Here is a 15,109-nt window from a genome sequence, read left to right on the forward strand (position 1 = left end):
AACCCAGGGCTTCGAGCATGCTTGCTACATTGTATCCCAGGACCCAGCCCATGTTTATTAGGAGCAGTAGAAGCAGACTAGGAGTGATTCTTTCTGGTATCATGGAGAACATCTCAGAAGATGGTTCACAGAGAATGCTTGAGAGAAGCCTGTCTGCGGGTTTCTCATTACATTTGACTTGGGATACTAGAGCTAGAAATTGTTGAGGAGGTGGCACATTGAGTCATTTGAGAGAGAATAAGAGTTTATCAGATGGTAGGGAAGCAGCGGGAAGAGCTGAACAGCTGACTTGAAAGGTGTATTTTTAAGAAAAATAACATAAATATTGGAAGGATGGAGAGGAGATAAGAGGAACATTGCTGGAGAGTATTTGAGTTATTCCAGCCCCTGTGGACATCATTATGGAGGTCCCTCAGAATACTAAAAATAGAACTGCTTTATGACTCACCTGTAAGACTCCTGAGAAGATACCCAAAGGAATCTAAGTCAGCATGCTGAAGACAAGCCTTTACCCATGCTTACTGCACCACTGCTCAGAGCAGTCAGCTTGTAGACTCTGCTTAGATTTTCATCAACAGATGAATGAATAAACAAAATGGTGTGCATATGCACAGTGAGGTTTTATTTAGCCATAAAGAACAATAAAATAATTCTTTGAAGGAAATTGAGTGGAACTAGAGATCATCATTTTAAATGAAATAAGCTAGATACTGAAAAACAACGCTTTCTCCCTCTTATGGAGAACCTAAATTGTGTATGTGCGTGTGGGCACAGATGTGTACAAGATGCTTTAGGATCTCAGAGAAGAGCACCATCTACCTCATCACGGACAATCAGAAACAGCTTTACAACTGATGGCACTTCTACTTCAAATAGAGGTCAGAGGAGACACTTGGGAATGAAGGGCAAGGGAACAGCATGCAGAGCAAGAACAGGCAGGCAAGGTTTAGTGTCTGGGTTACCCAGAGCACAGTGTGTGTTGGGGACTTTTGGGAGACAAAACCATGCTGTGGGCTTATTTCTCTCTGACAGTGAAAGGATCTTACAGGACTTGAAGTACTAGAATAACACAGTCTGACTTGAATTTTAGAACCATCCCTCACAATAGCGTGACAAAGGAAAGTATAATGAAACCATCCATCGATTTGTGGTCTTAATTTTTAAGATGCTGATGAGGAGGTAGGGGATCTGATATCCCTTGAAATGTACTTCATCCAAAAACTCTTAGCAATGATATTGAAGTCCTCATCTATCCTTTTCAGTGATGAACAGACATTATCACAGTAGTACTTGTATGTGTATGACATTTTGTACATAAGTACATAGAAGAGCAAGGTTTGAATTTCTGTATTCTAGGAGCACAGAACCTTATAGAAAAGGTATAGTGCATACATATGAAGCAGAATAATGTGGATGTAGTCTGTTGATGGCATCCTGTACCCAGGTGAGGGAATACACGTCCATGCCCAGAACTGTAGGCAGGTGTAAGAGGTTTCAAGATGACATTGAAACTGGGCATCTGCACAAGGATTTTCATGATCCAAAAGGACATCTCATGAGGAGTTATGCTTCAGTCAGGCTTTAACTGCATGTTGGTGCTGTCTTCTGGCCATCGTATTATCTCAAGCTATCCTGGCCATAGGTCACAGATTCCCAGTACTCACTTTGATTCACTACTTGGATAATTATTGATCTGTGTACTACATACACCTACATGTAAACACCACTTCAAAGAGTAATTGGTAGGTAGATGAGAGGATGGGTAGAAAACTACGTGGGAATACGTGACTAGATTGGTACATAAGTGACCTTATGTACCAATCTAAGGTCAAGGATTGTGCAAGGGAAAGCATTGGAGTGAATAACAACACACTGAACAGTGTTTGATTTAGTTATTTAGATGAATGATAGCAGATAGTAAAGAAAATCAAAATGTAAATCATCACGTTTTGACTGATTCTGGAATGCCCATACTATAGTGCTGAGGTTTGGTCTATTGTTATGTATTGTAATGCTAAATTTTATACCTGAAGGTCTAGGCCTTGAGGTGACTTTCAGTGACTTTTTATGTTTACAAGCTTTTGTTGTGCAAACCTTGTTCTTTGATTTAAAACTATTAGTTAAATAAAATTGGTTATAGCCAATTATTGGAGGGATTAGAGGTAGGTGGGGGGGGGACATGTCTTGAGACAGGGTCTCCCTCTGTTAGTCTTGGTAGGTCTTGAACTTCTAGAGATCTGCCTGTCTTTGCCTCCTCCCATATGCTGAAACTGAGTGTGTGCCATCATGCCTGGTCCCTAGGATAGATTTTTAAGACTTTTTTCAAAGGACTTCTCAGTTTTAAACTCTGTAATGAAATGAAAACATCCGTTGACAAGCACTAGATGGCCACCTCAGCAGCGTTCAGAAATCTTTCTTTTAGAGCTTTTAATTTTACAAATGGTTCACCTTAATCATGGCTTATAATGATTTATTTTGATGACTATTAGAAAGGGAATAAGTTGGGCATGGTGGCACACACCTTTAAATCCAGCTCTCAGGAAGCTTAGGCAGGAGGATGTCTGCAAATTCACAGCCAGCCTGGTCTACATGGTGAGCTCCAGAACAGCTAGGAATATTTATAGACCTTACCTCTGAAAGAAAGAATGAAAAAGGGAGCAAGGCTGGGGCTCATTCTTCCATGGAGAGTCCCTTGCCTAATATCCCCGAGGTCTTACTTTAATTCCCAATTCTATAAGCAAAGCATACAGATTAAAGCCAAAGCAGTTTGCTATATTCTGAGTTGTTTGGTTTTTTTTTCTTTCGTCTGCAGTGCTGGGGATGAAACCCATGAACATACATATAGGCTAGTGTTGTATAAGCGCACTGTATGCATTCCTTGCCCTCAGTGTTGAGACAGGGCCTCAAATGTTGCTCAGGCTGGCCTTGAATTCTCAAATTTCTTGTCTCATCCTGAGTGCTGGTGTTGTAGGCCTAACAAGCATTCCTGGCCCTGATTACGTTTAGAAACATTGCCTAAAACATTGTATCTAGGCAGGGCTTGCAGCCCAGGGCCTCTTACTCCTGTGCTATAAACAAAAGCAGCATGTTTACTAAAGTCATCAAGAATACTCAGTTCTCTTTTACTTTTATTATTCGAAATTATGTTTTCCAAAAGAGTACATGTATGAACAAAAATAATTAGAAAATTTTTCAAGGTTCTAAAGATTAAAAGATAAAATATGGGACTGAAGAGATGGCTCAGTGGTTAAGAGCACTGGCTGGTCTTCCAGAGGTTCTAAGTTCAATTCCCAGCAGCTACATGGTAGCTACATGATATGGGAACAGATGTCATCAATGAGTGGCAGTTCATTCACTGATATTTAGCTTACCCTTAATTTCCCTTAATTTCTCCTCTGGTTTCATATGTTCCTTCCAACCCAAGTCTTTTAGTAAAACTGACATTTGCACTGCTGCTAACTTTACCTCATCTTGTAGAGTCTGAAGGCAGTGCCTCACTCCCTTTCCTCATCTCTCTGAGCCCAGTGTTTTTGAAACGTACGTGAGTAAGGAAAGTATCCATACTTTGCTCATAGCTCCAAGCCTTTTGCCATTTTACAGGGACTAGGACCTTCATCCTGGCCCTAAGTGGATTATCTCTCTCTGTTGGCCTCACTGGATAATTCTATAGCACAATGGAATTACTCTAAATAATCATGTCAGCCATTGCCTTCTCACTATTGATTTGCTGAGCACTTCAGTTACTAAGGCATTTTAATGAAAATTATTAGTCCTATTTTCTGGTGTGTTCTGTTATCCACTTCAAAACCACCTCTCTTGTGCAGGTACACTCCCTGCAGTTACCGAGGAATGGAAGAGAGACTACCTCACGGCAGCATGTCACGGCTGACAGATCACTCCAGGCACAGTAGTTCTCATCGGCTCAATGAGCAGTCCCGACACAGCAGCATCCGAGACCTCAGTAACAACCCCATGACTCACATTACACATGGCACCAGCATGAACCGTGTTATTGAAGAGGATGGGACCAGTGCTTAGTGTTGTGTAAGATGAAATGTGTGCCGTGGAAAGCAGGTTTTAGTCTTTGCCTTTGCATGGCTGGCTGCTGTAACTCGCTGTCACTCTGCTTTCTCAGGCAGAGTGTGCCCACTGGGAAAGTAGATCTTTTTATCACATAACCGTGGGATGTGAACACATCCAAAACACTAAGAATCATGTCATCACAAAAGTAATTCTTTCTAGGCTGTGACGAGATGACTGTCTGGTAAGCATTTTTATAAACCCACTTATTTTATATCTAGAAAAATCCTCTATGTGTGGTGACTGCTTTGTAGTGAATTTTCATATAATATGAACTAGTTGTGAAATGACATTCTGGTAGCTCTGTTAATAAAACAAAGTTTCAGAATTAAAGAAAATTTCTATGCAAGGTTTATTTCTCAGATGAATACTAGGACTTTGTAGGTTTATTTCCACAGAGTGAAAAAAGGAACTGTTTTTAAACTGTAGAAGACTTTGATAAGCCAGCAAGGGTATTTTAGCTAATAGGATAACAGCGCCATAGAAGATCTGGTTGGCCTGTGGGAGGTTCTCAAAGTGTGTCAATCTTCCCCCAAGATATGCAGGCTGTGGATGAACACTGGAGTGAAGGCAGAGATGAGCATTTCCCCGGTAATTGGACTGGTTTTTGTTTTGTAAATATTACTTTTATGGGCTATGCTTTTATAATATCCATATGCATGATAGAAACACTTTAATTTGTGGCCATTTTCCCCAGGAAATAGTAGACAACTTCATGTTCATATATGTTCTGTGGAGGCATGCAGTAAGATAAGCATCACACATTATAAGGGGTTTTAGTGGTAAACAAATTACAAATGGCAAAATATTTTCTGTGTATTCATTGTCGTATTTTTCTACAGTGAGATGTGATCTTGCCAAAGCCATCAGACCTTGGTACCCAGACCCTCCTATAGTGAGCTGATTGTCTGCACCGAATTCCCCTGTAGCCAGTTGGCTACAGCTTTTGCCCCACATCCCTATTTTCTGAATTACTATGGTTTACAGCTGAAATATAGATAGATAGACTAAGTCCAAAATGGTGATTGATTTGGGTTCTTGAAAATCATTTTAACTAAGTGGAGCATGGTTACTCTTTCTGTGAATACCATTTAATCTTAAAAATATTAAGTAAAAACCTCTTCACATTTTATCTTGCAAAGCTTAAATGATTTAGGATATGAACTGTGAAGTTTATTTGTATAAAATTGATCAGAAAGAAAAATTCTTGAAAATGCTAATATGTTATTCAGAAAACATAAGTGATGTTCGGCCCTGATTGCAGGTACGAATCACTCTGGAAACTATAGCCAACATCTTTCTGTCAGGTTTGAGTTGATGCTTTAAAAACAAGCAGCTTTCCAGGTGATTGTTAGTGTAGCCAGGCTTGAAGCCGTTTTTTTAAGCTAGCTTTCCCCTAAGGATGGGCTAATGGCATCACTTTCGACCATGGGAAGGTGGAGCCAGACACAGTGATACACTTAGCTTGTTTCCTGATATGCAGTTGTTTCTTACTCTGTTATAATCCACTATAAAATGCAGAATTCTCAGCTCTCATCTTGAGAGAGTCTTACTCAATAAATCAAAGGCAGTAGGATCTCACAAATCTGTATTTCTAAAAATACCACAGCAGAGTCTTAGCAGGTTATCCAAGAATCACACTCAGAAAAAAAAAAAAAAAAAATACCCTAGACTCTGGAGAGGTCTGGCTTTGCCATATGCTAGTTTTTAACTCAGAACAAGTCAGCCTCCGTGAGCTTAGCTCCTCTTGTTTAAAGATGAAGATTGAAGATGAATATCTCCTCTACCTACCTCACAAAGTTGTCAAATTGAGATCAAATAAAAACAACAGTCTGGAAGCTCTTTGAAACTGTGAAGTGTTGTGAAATGTGCAGGATTAAGATTCTTGGCTGAAGAGCTTTATTGGAGGTCTACTGCAGTACATTTCTTGACACATGTTTAACTCATGTGTCTGCTTCTCTCGCCCTTTAAAACTAAGAGTGCCCATATGACAGAAGAGCCAGTTTCCTGGTAGTCATGATTTATTTGTGTCATGTTGCTTCTTCAAAGTATGTATCAGTAGAGATTACCCATTCTTCATAAGACACAGTTGAGCATTTGGTCCCAAATGTTTTCTCTTTCCTCTGTCCTGTCATTCTCCTTGGAACTGGGGTTACAACTTGGAGAGGCCCATAGACAAGTTATGACATATAACTTGTCTATAAACAAATCAATAACTCATGAAGCTTCTATCTGAGAAGCTCCTAGAACAGCATGAGCAAACCAAAACAAACATCCATAAACAAAAATAGAAGTTAAGATAGGATACCAGTTGGAGCTCAAAGAGGTTGTCGTCTGCCACCATCTGCATCACTACCAGTTGCCAAGTGTTAATTGGTCGTCTTTTAAAGTGGGCCAAGTGTAGAGAGTGAAGTGAACATTGCCATGAATATCTCACCTTTGTGCTTCCAGAGCTTATGTGTGTCTTTGCAGCTCTTCTTGCTTCAGCCACTGGTGATGTGTATATGATGTTGGCCTTATAGTCACCTTCACCAAATACCATCGTGCATTTGTTCTGTGCAGTCTGTACAGTATTGTTTGGTTTAAGTAACACTGTTCAATTTGGGCCATGCTCCAGGTTTTAAGTGTGCCAGGTTTTGAGAATCTTTTTTTTTTTTTTGAAGAGACCATTGAAGAACTACAGCAGAACAGTTGATTCCAAATCTTAACCTGTTTAACTTGTCTTGAACAAGTCTGGACAGTTTTCTTACCGTATAGGTTACTTTAATTTCTGTTGTGATTGGCATATGTTAACACTTGGTGTTTTCTTTAACAACCAAGAAAATGATAGTGCCCTCTAAAATGTTAATATATTATCAAAAGGGTTTTGAAAAGAACTTTGATTTTAGCAATATGGTTTTATTCAATAATTAGGCAAAAGATCCTAGGCAGTATTAAGCTCAAAACAATAATTTGTTTCAGAGAGCAGTTGATGAATAACAATTAGCACAGGGCTTAGCACAGAGTAAGCTTTCCAGTAAATGTTTAGCAAACAACTAACTACATGGCACTCAACTTAAACCGTGAAAATTGTATGTATATGTATATTTGTGAATTTGTTACAAATCTGTGTAAAGTAAGAATCCTTTTCAGTTTCACACAAACACATGAGATAGGAAGTTTATAGAACCTAGGTTTATAAGAAACTCATGATTCTTTTAAGCTGCTTTTATGCCTTTTTGTGACCACTAAGATGAGAAACACTTGGGGTTGTAGAAACGGTTCAGTGGTTAGGTGTACTTGCTGCTCTTCCAAAGGACCCAACTTTAGTTCCTTGCAACCTATTCTCACAGTGTCTGTAGCTCCAGCCCTGGGAATCTAACATTCTCTTCTGACCTCCTGACACCAACACACTTGTAACACACACACAAATACAAAAGGCTTATTTAATTCAACTATGTATAATGTATATACATTTACATAAATTTGATTACTGTATATGGAAATGCATTGGGGTTTGTGCATCTCTTCCTGGTTTTTCTTCCATTTCATTTTTTGTTGTTCTCGTCACATAAGTATTGGGAGAGGCATAGGAAGAGTAGACATCCTTCCCCGTTCATCAGACTATAATTGCTTTCTGTAATCTAATTCTAATCCTATGTATCTTTAGTAATTATACTGATACAGAATACTCCTTATCTTTCAAAATCCAAATCTGGGAAGAGAAAAAACAATATTAAAAGTCTGTTCAGACCACCATTTTAGTAGATATAGATGTTTAGTTAACTGATAGTTGTTAGCACATATTAGTAAGTATGTTTATTCCTGTGTTCTCTAATTAGAAAATCTGGCTTTAAAGATTTTTTTTAAAGCTTCCTCTAATATTTTGGTCAAAGGTAGAGTAAGTACAAAATCCATTAAGTTCAATCTATTTAAATATGTTGAATGATATTTTATCTTTACCTTTTTATCTAAATAGTCACCAATAACCTATCTTGCCCTTTTCATTGATTTGGGGGGGGATGGTAGACTTATTTATAATTGACAGTTTTATTAGCACCACTTCCCATGATTAAAAATGTTTTTTACTTTCTAATAATTCAAAAGTTTAAATTTTGCCAGATGTAGTGACACACATCTTTAATCTTAGCACTCAGGAGGCTGAGGCAGAAGGATCTCTTGTGAGGTCAACCTGGTCTACATAGTGAGTTCCAGGGCAGTTAGAAAGACCTTGTCTCAAAAAATAAAGATTAATAAATCTTAAGGTAAAGATAATTAAAAATAATTTTATTTATGAATATTCAGTGTTCTATTTTTCTGCTCATTACCACTAACTATTGAATTAGTATTTTTAATTTTTTTAAGCTTGTTATATTTCCTAAAGCAGAAAAATGTATTATTTTATTAGTAGTATTGTGGCCTTAAACTTTTTGGTATATGATCAGGCTTGCTCAAATTTGCAGAGTTGCAGATGTTTCTTTGTTTTATGCTAACTGGCTTTTTAAAATTTAGAACTCAATGGCTTTGTTTTGGCCAGGTTTTAATTAATACCTAGTAAGAATGCACTGTTTTATTTTAAAAATATCCAAGGATTTTTGAGTCAGGAAAACTGATATCTAGTTTTGCCTCTCCTTTCAGTGAGCTCTGTTAACCTCAGACAAAGCATTTTTGTTTGCAGTTGAAAGGAACTCAGGGATTAGATTAGGAGTCTCAAATTCCACCACACTCTAATTTGTTTCTCCCTTGACCATTTTATAGTCATTGCTGAGAGCTCACTTGTATTCTCTTCCCATAAACTCTGCTTGCACAGCTTGCTCAGCTAAGGCAGCTGCACTCCAGGACCCCAGTGTTAGAAAAGTAGTTTGCCAGTGAGCTACATTTCCAGCCTCTCACAGAATACCTCAGGCTGATCTCAGAGGCTTAGGTATATATCCCAGGTTGGCTTTGAACTCATTCTCTCACCTTTGCCAGGCAAGTGCTAGGATTTTGGATGTGCTACCATGCCGTAACTTAAGTGATTTTTAAAAGAGGAAAGATATAGATAATAAACGTAAAAGAACATATAAGTAGCAGACATGATTTTTAATGAAAAAATTAAACATAAGTTGATAAACAAAAGAAATAACCACGATATTTTTATGTTTTTTCTCTTAATTATGAAGATAGATTTTTTTTTTAGTCAAGCCTTTATACCAAATGTATTCTGTAGAGCTGTAGTGTAACTCATTGGGAAAGTACCTCCCTAACATGTGTTCAAAATAAAATTAGTGAGCAGATCGTTGACAGCATTGGTCCCTTTGCTAATTAAAAGGCTGTCGGGTTTTACCAGCTTTCACATGGTCATAAAATCCATGATTATCATCATTAACACTATTGATTTTTATTACTACTACCACCACTACCACCACCACCACCACCACCACCACCACCACCACCACAACCACTACTTTGGTTTTTCAAGACAGTGTTTCTCATTGTAGCCCTGGCTGTCTTGGACCTTGTTCTGTAGACCAGGCTGACCTTGAACTCAGAGATCTGGATGCCTCTGTCTCACAAGTGACAGGCTTAAAGATATGCGCCACCACTGCCCAGATTGATTATAAAATCTAAGAGAACTTAGAGAAATGGAATAGAAGAACTCTTTAACTGCCTCCTCGAATTCATTGAATCTGTGTAGTTGCAGATTGTCACAGAAAAGTGATGATCTATTTTAAAATATTATCAGGAGTAATATTTAGCTTAGCAATAAATGGCCATGGGTTCAGTCCCAGCATTGAAAATAAGACTCATAAAATATTGTTAGAGATAAATGTGTCTTGCTATTGTTAATTTGTCCTGGCTTTGCAGAAAATATTACCATAAGTTTCCTTAATTCTCTAATAGAGCCAGTGCGATGACTCAGCAGGTACAGGCACTTGCTGGCAAGCCGGACAATGTTGATTTCTGTCCATGTGGTGGAGAGAGAGAAGAGACTCCCCCAAGTTGTCCTCTGACCTCCACATGTGGGTTGTGGTGTACATGCACATGTAGGCACACATGCACAGACATAAACACAATAAATACAATAAAAATTTTAAGTATTCTTTAATAAAACATATTCCAGTAGCTTTATCCTTTCAAAAGAATTCTCTTGTAAATTAATGGTGCTTTCCATGAATTGGATCAAGGAAATCTCACTTGCTGTCTTCTAATTTTATGGGTATGGATAGTCTGCCTGGATCTGTGTCTATGTACCATTTGAATGCCTGGCACTGAGGGATTCCCTGAAATTGAGGTTATAAGAGGGTTGTGAGCTATCATGTGGGTGCTGGAATCTAACCCCAATCCTCTGAAAGATCTCCTAACCATTTAGCCATCCCTCCAGCCCACCCAGATGAAAGATTGATTTCTTTGGTCTGACTGTCTGCATCCATTCATATGTCTTGAACTGTAGTCTTACAGTGTACAGTTGAGCCTGAAGTCTGACGAGTACATAACATTAGAAAGTAGGTATAGGTTGGTGTGCTGGTTCTTAGTGTAATTTTTTTTTCTAATCATGTCAGCTTTGTTGCCCCTCCCTCCCTGTTTGGTTCTAGTGAACAAGCCTAAGGTCTTGCATATGCTAGGCAGCCATTCTGCCACTGAGCTATATATACCTATTAGATTTCCTTAGCCACATTTAACTCCTTGTCTTAGGTCTGTCACAGGTTTTCAGTAACTAAATTAGATGCTCAGTCTCTCACTCAGAGATTCCTATGGCCATATGCCGCATAATGACATTTTAGTCATTTTTAGTTAGGAAACACATGGCAGCCTAAGGCAGGAGGGTCATAAGTTTAAGACCTGTTTCAGACCTCCTGTCCATACAGCAGTGGTCCCATAGGGTCATATCACTTAGTAACATCATAGGCATGTGATTTGGCCAGTGCATGCTCTGATGTTGCAAAGTGACCCAGTTGCTTAGCAACATATTCCTCAAATGTATCCTGCCATTAACCATAACTGTTACAGTTTTTTAAAATTGTCTCTAAAAACAGCACATTTATTTTCAGTTTTCTGGCTCTTCAAGTCCTTGTTGTTGCTACATTGAATATGAAGTCCCATTTCAATGAATATTTGGGGATTGATAATGAGAAGTTCTATAAGAAAAACCAGGTAACCCTAGAGTGGTGGTTTATAGTTATCCATCTTGTGTTTTTCTGTTTGTCTAGCTATCCTTCCACCCTCAGTTTTGAAAAGATGGCACATCTCTTCCCGTGGCCCTGTCTCAGATCATTTCCCCAGAACTAATCTTGTCAGCAGAAGCATTTACAGTGAAATCATTTTTTAAAAGAAATCAGCACAGCAGGTTTTTACACTGAGCTGAGATGACTATGCCTTGGAAATAATGTAAGTGTGAAATTGTTTAACTCATAAAATGGATTCCCTAGCGTGGAGATGTTTGTTTGAGCTAAGTGTGGGGACTCACACTGGAATCCCAGTCTCTGAGAGGCTAAGACAGAAGGATTATACATTTAAGGCCATCGTGTGCTACATGGTCTATAATATATATTATAGGCCAGCCTGAGCTGCATTGTGAGACTGTGTCAAAAACCAAGTAGAGGAAGAAGGAGAAAGCTGTTCAGACTCTGGAAGTTCTCCTGACCATGGATATTATTTCTTGTATATCTTAGCCATGAATTAGAATAAATCTAAATTTTCTTATCATTTCTCTTTTTATAGTATTCCAACCTCCCCAGAGCCATCCAGCTTCTCATGTTTTGTGTTTGTTTTATTATTTCCCCTGGTACTAAGGCCTTGCCTGCTACCAGAGCCTTGCATACTAGGCAAGTGCTCCAACTCAACAGACCATGGTCTTCTCTATCAGGTATCGGCCTTGAACTTGATGTGTTGTCCAGGCTAGCCTTGGAGCTTACAGTCTTCCCGCATGGGCCTCCCTAGTGCCAAGGTTGTAGTCATAAGCCTCCCATGTGCTTAACATCAGCTTTTATTTTTTCCTTCTCTCCTTTCCTTACTAATTGTGTGTGTGTGTGTGTGTGTGTGTGTGTGTGTGTGTGTGTGTGTGTGTCCCCGTCCATCTGTCCGTGACTAATGGTAGAACCAGGCCTTTCTTTTATTATCCAAACCTTCTGCCACTGAACCGTATCTCCAGTCCTTTAATACCAACTTCAAACAGCTTTTCTGCTTTTATTTTCAGTTTCTAAATTTTGGGATTTTTGTTTTGTTTTGTTTTGTTTTGAGTTTTACTTTGTTGCTGAAGTTTAAACTTTTGTTTCATCATGATAAAGTACACCATTGTCACCTCACCTTCTCCCCCCTCCAGCTTCCAGAGCACACAGTTCACTGACTGCTTCAAGCATTGTGCTGGAACTATTTGTAGGAACTATTATAAAAACTAATTCTTCAAAATTAAAATTTTAAATTAGGAAGCGTTGTTTTCAAGTCCAGCATGGTAGATACCTGTCTATAATCTCAGCATTTAGGAGGCAGGGCTAACCGAGGCCAGAGGATTGCCAGGAATTAACAGCCAGCCTGAGCTACATAACAAGACCCTGTTTCCAAATATGTAAAGAAAATACTTTTTAATATTTTAATCTGATAGTTTGGAGGAGTATTTATATGAACATGTATCTATGATTAATAGTTACTTCATTGTCTATAATAGAGAATATCTAAATCCCATATTTATTTAATGAGCTGACTCTTACTTTCTTGTCTCAGTAAACAACTCTGTTGTTCAGTGATTTTTCTGACAGTTGAGCTCAAGATTCTCTCAGTCTAAATAGTTGGAAAATATTCTTCTAAGCATGTTGTCTTGAGGGGAAATAACCTCATGTTAGCAACTTATGATGTTTTAGAAGAGATGTTAACTGTTTACCTCTGCTCTTCTCAGACCATCAGAAGAGACTACATAAACTCTTAGGTCATCTCAAAAGCTTCTGCTCTGTATTGTTGCTGAATTCCTGCTTTTAAAGACATCTTATCAATTTGAAGTAAATGCCTTTGAGAATACTTAAGTTACATAAGCTCTTCACTAAGTCTGTGTTTGATTTTCAAGCTTTTATAAGCTGACATCCTGTCACAGTGTCAAGGAATAATTGGTAAATACCATTTAGAGGTAGAATAATCCCCCAGTGTGATAGGGACTCCATCTCTGCTAACTGCAGAGTTTTATCCTCCACAATAAATGAATACAATGTTATACAGTCAACACATTTTCTATAAGCTTTAGATCATCTAAAGATTTTCTTCATACTTAGATTTCTGGTTATAGGAACAAAGGTATAGAAATAGAAACAGATAAGAGTATGAAGCTCCTATCCAGGACATTCCCAGTTTTATGGTTCAAAAAGGTATAAACTAGGTTGTTTCAAACTCAGACTAAATTGCCCCATATTGTTGTAATTAAGATAGTTGCTAGAAACCATTACTCAGTACCCATTGCACTCTTGGAGTTAATTCTGGGTATCTTAGATTTCGATGCATTCTTGTGTTAGACAAAGGTACTTTGATTTCTATAGAGACTTGGTACTTTTTTTCCTCAGTGATACCCTCAGAGAGCCCCAATTTAGCTGATCTGATCCCCAAATGCTCAACCTGAAACCTTTCTAGTTTCTACTTGTTCTAGCTGCTCTGATCAGTATGTCCAAAGTATGACCCACTTCAAGTGTTAGGAAGAAACAAATTCAGAAAATTCTTATTAAATTGTCAGTGACTATAATCTTACTATCTTGCTGAAAGAGAACAAAACACATAAACATTGACATCTCTGCTCAATGACAGGAAATTTATAGGTGAATACTGTCCATGCTTGCTCAAAAAACACTTTCCCTGTTTTCTGTTGACAATTTTTCAAGGACTAGTGAGGTAGGAAAACTCCTCCTTTTTCATTATTCTGAAAGTTATTTTTAAATAACTGGTACTTAGCAATTTAGTTTTTAAAACACCATTCTGAATTAAATTGCTGAGGTGACTAAATTCTAAAACTAACCTTGTTTTATCATACAGACATCTAGTTAGAAAGTGTTTGTGGTGAAGACTTGTATCTTGTGGCATTAGTTCTTCATGTTTCTTCTCCATATGTCGGCTAAAGCAGTTCATTTCCAGATGAGTGGAAAGTTGCTGTTGTTGGGGTCTGTGTAGGGCGAGCACACCCAGTCAGAGCATGGGCTGTACTGTCACGGTAGCTGGGTGTGCTCTGCACTCTGCTGTTGTAGATTTATTTTGTTTACAGTAGACTGATGTCAGTTTTGTAAATGTTTTTCTTAGCACTTTAACTGTGAGTGTAAAAACTGATTTTAAATGTAGTGGTTGTATATTTTGGTTATAAATTGGAAATTTTTAATAAAACTAAATAACTTGTTCTCTTGTCTGTCAGTATATTATTGAACATAATTTCCTATGTCATCATCCAGACTTAGTGTAACGCATTACACTACTTCTTTACAAGTTCAGTTTCAGCGGCCCGGAGAGATGACTCAGTGGACAAGAGCACTGGCTGCTCTTCCAGAAGACCCAGGTGCAGTTCCTAGCACCTACACGGCAGCTCACGATCATCTGTAACTCCAGTTTCAGAGGATCGAACATTCTCTTCTGGCCTCAGCAGACACCAAGTATTCATGTGGTACACAGGCTTATGTGCAGGCAGAACACCCATATACATAAAATTATATTTAATTTAACTTCAAAAAATAGGTTTCTTTTTTTAGTATTTTTATTCATAATTACATAAGAAACATTAACCTGGGATTTAGAAATATATAAATACACACTGCCTGTTGGGAGAATGATCTATGATAACCATTCAGTTTTGAATGAGGGAATTACCTAACAAAAGTAAGAGAACAAATAGTGAGCAGAGAGACATGAGTGTGGAAGCTTATAGCATCCATCAGAAATGATGGTGGAGGTCCAGCTTCGTCACACAGGGGTCCCCAGTTGAGAGATTTCCAGGCAGGGCTGTCTATCACAGCAGCACAAAATAGCTTACCAGTGCAATTTACACTATCCTCTATATTATTTTCTCTCTCATTTTTGTCAATATAGACTACATACATATGTATATATGTTC

General features: G+C 38.2%; 1 protein-coding gene across 1 annotated transcript in view; it reads left to right on the forward strand.

The window, feature by feature from the left end:
- The window catches only part of Fzd3 (frizzled class receptor 3), a 71,084-nt gene extending 56,683 nt beyond the window's left edge, over positions 1-14,401 (forward strand). The window contains exon 7 of the mRNA XM_034498918.2: positions 3,825-14,401. Within this exon, the coding sequence (XP_034354809.1) occupies positions 3,825-4,038 (214 nt within the window). The 3' untranslated portion in view covers positions 4,039-14,401. The remainder of the gene's footprint in view (positions 1-3,824) is intronic.
- The last annotated feature ends 708 nt before the right edge of the window (positions 14,402-15,109 follow it).

The sequence above is a fragment of the Arvicanthis niloticus genome, chromosome 3, assembly GCF_011762505.2.
Source record: "Arvicanthis niloticus isolate mArvNil1 chromosome 3, mArvNil1.pat.X, whole genome shotgun sequence".
NCBI lineage: Eukaryota > Metazoa > Chordata > Mammalia > Rodentia > Muridae > Arvicanthis > Arvicanthis niloticus.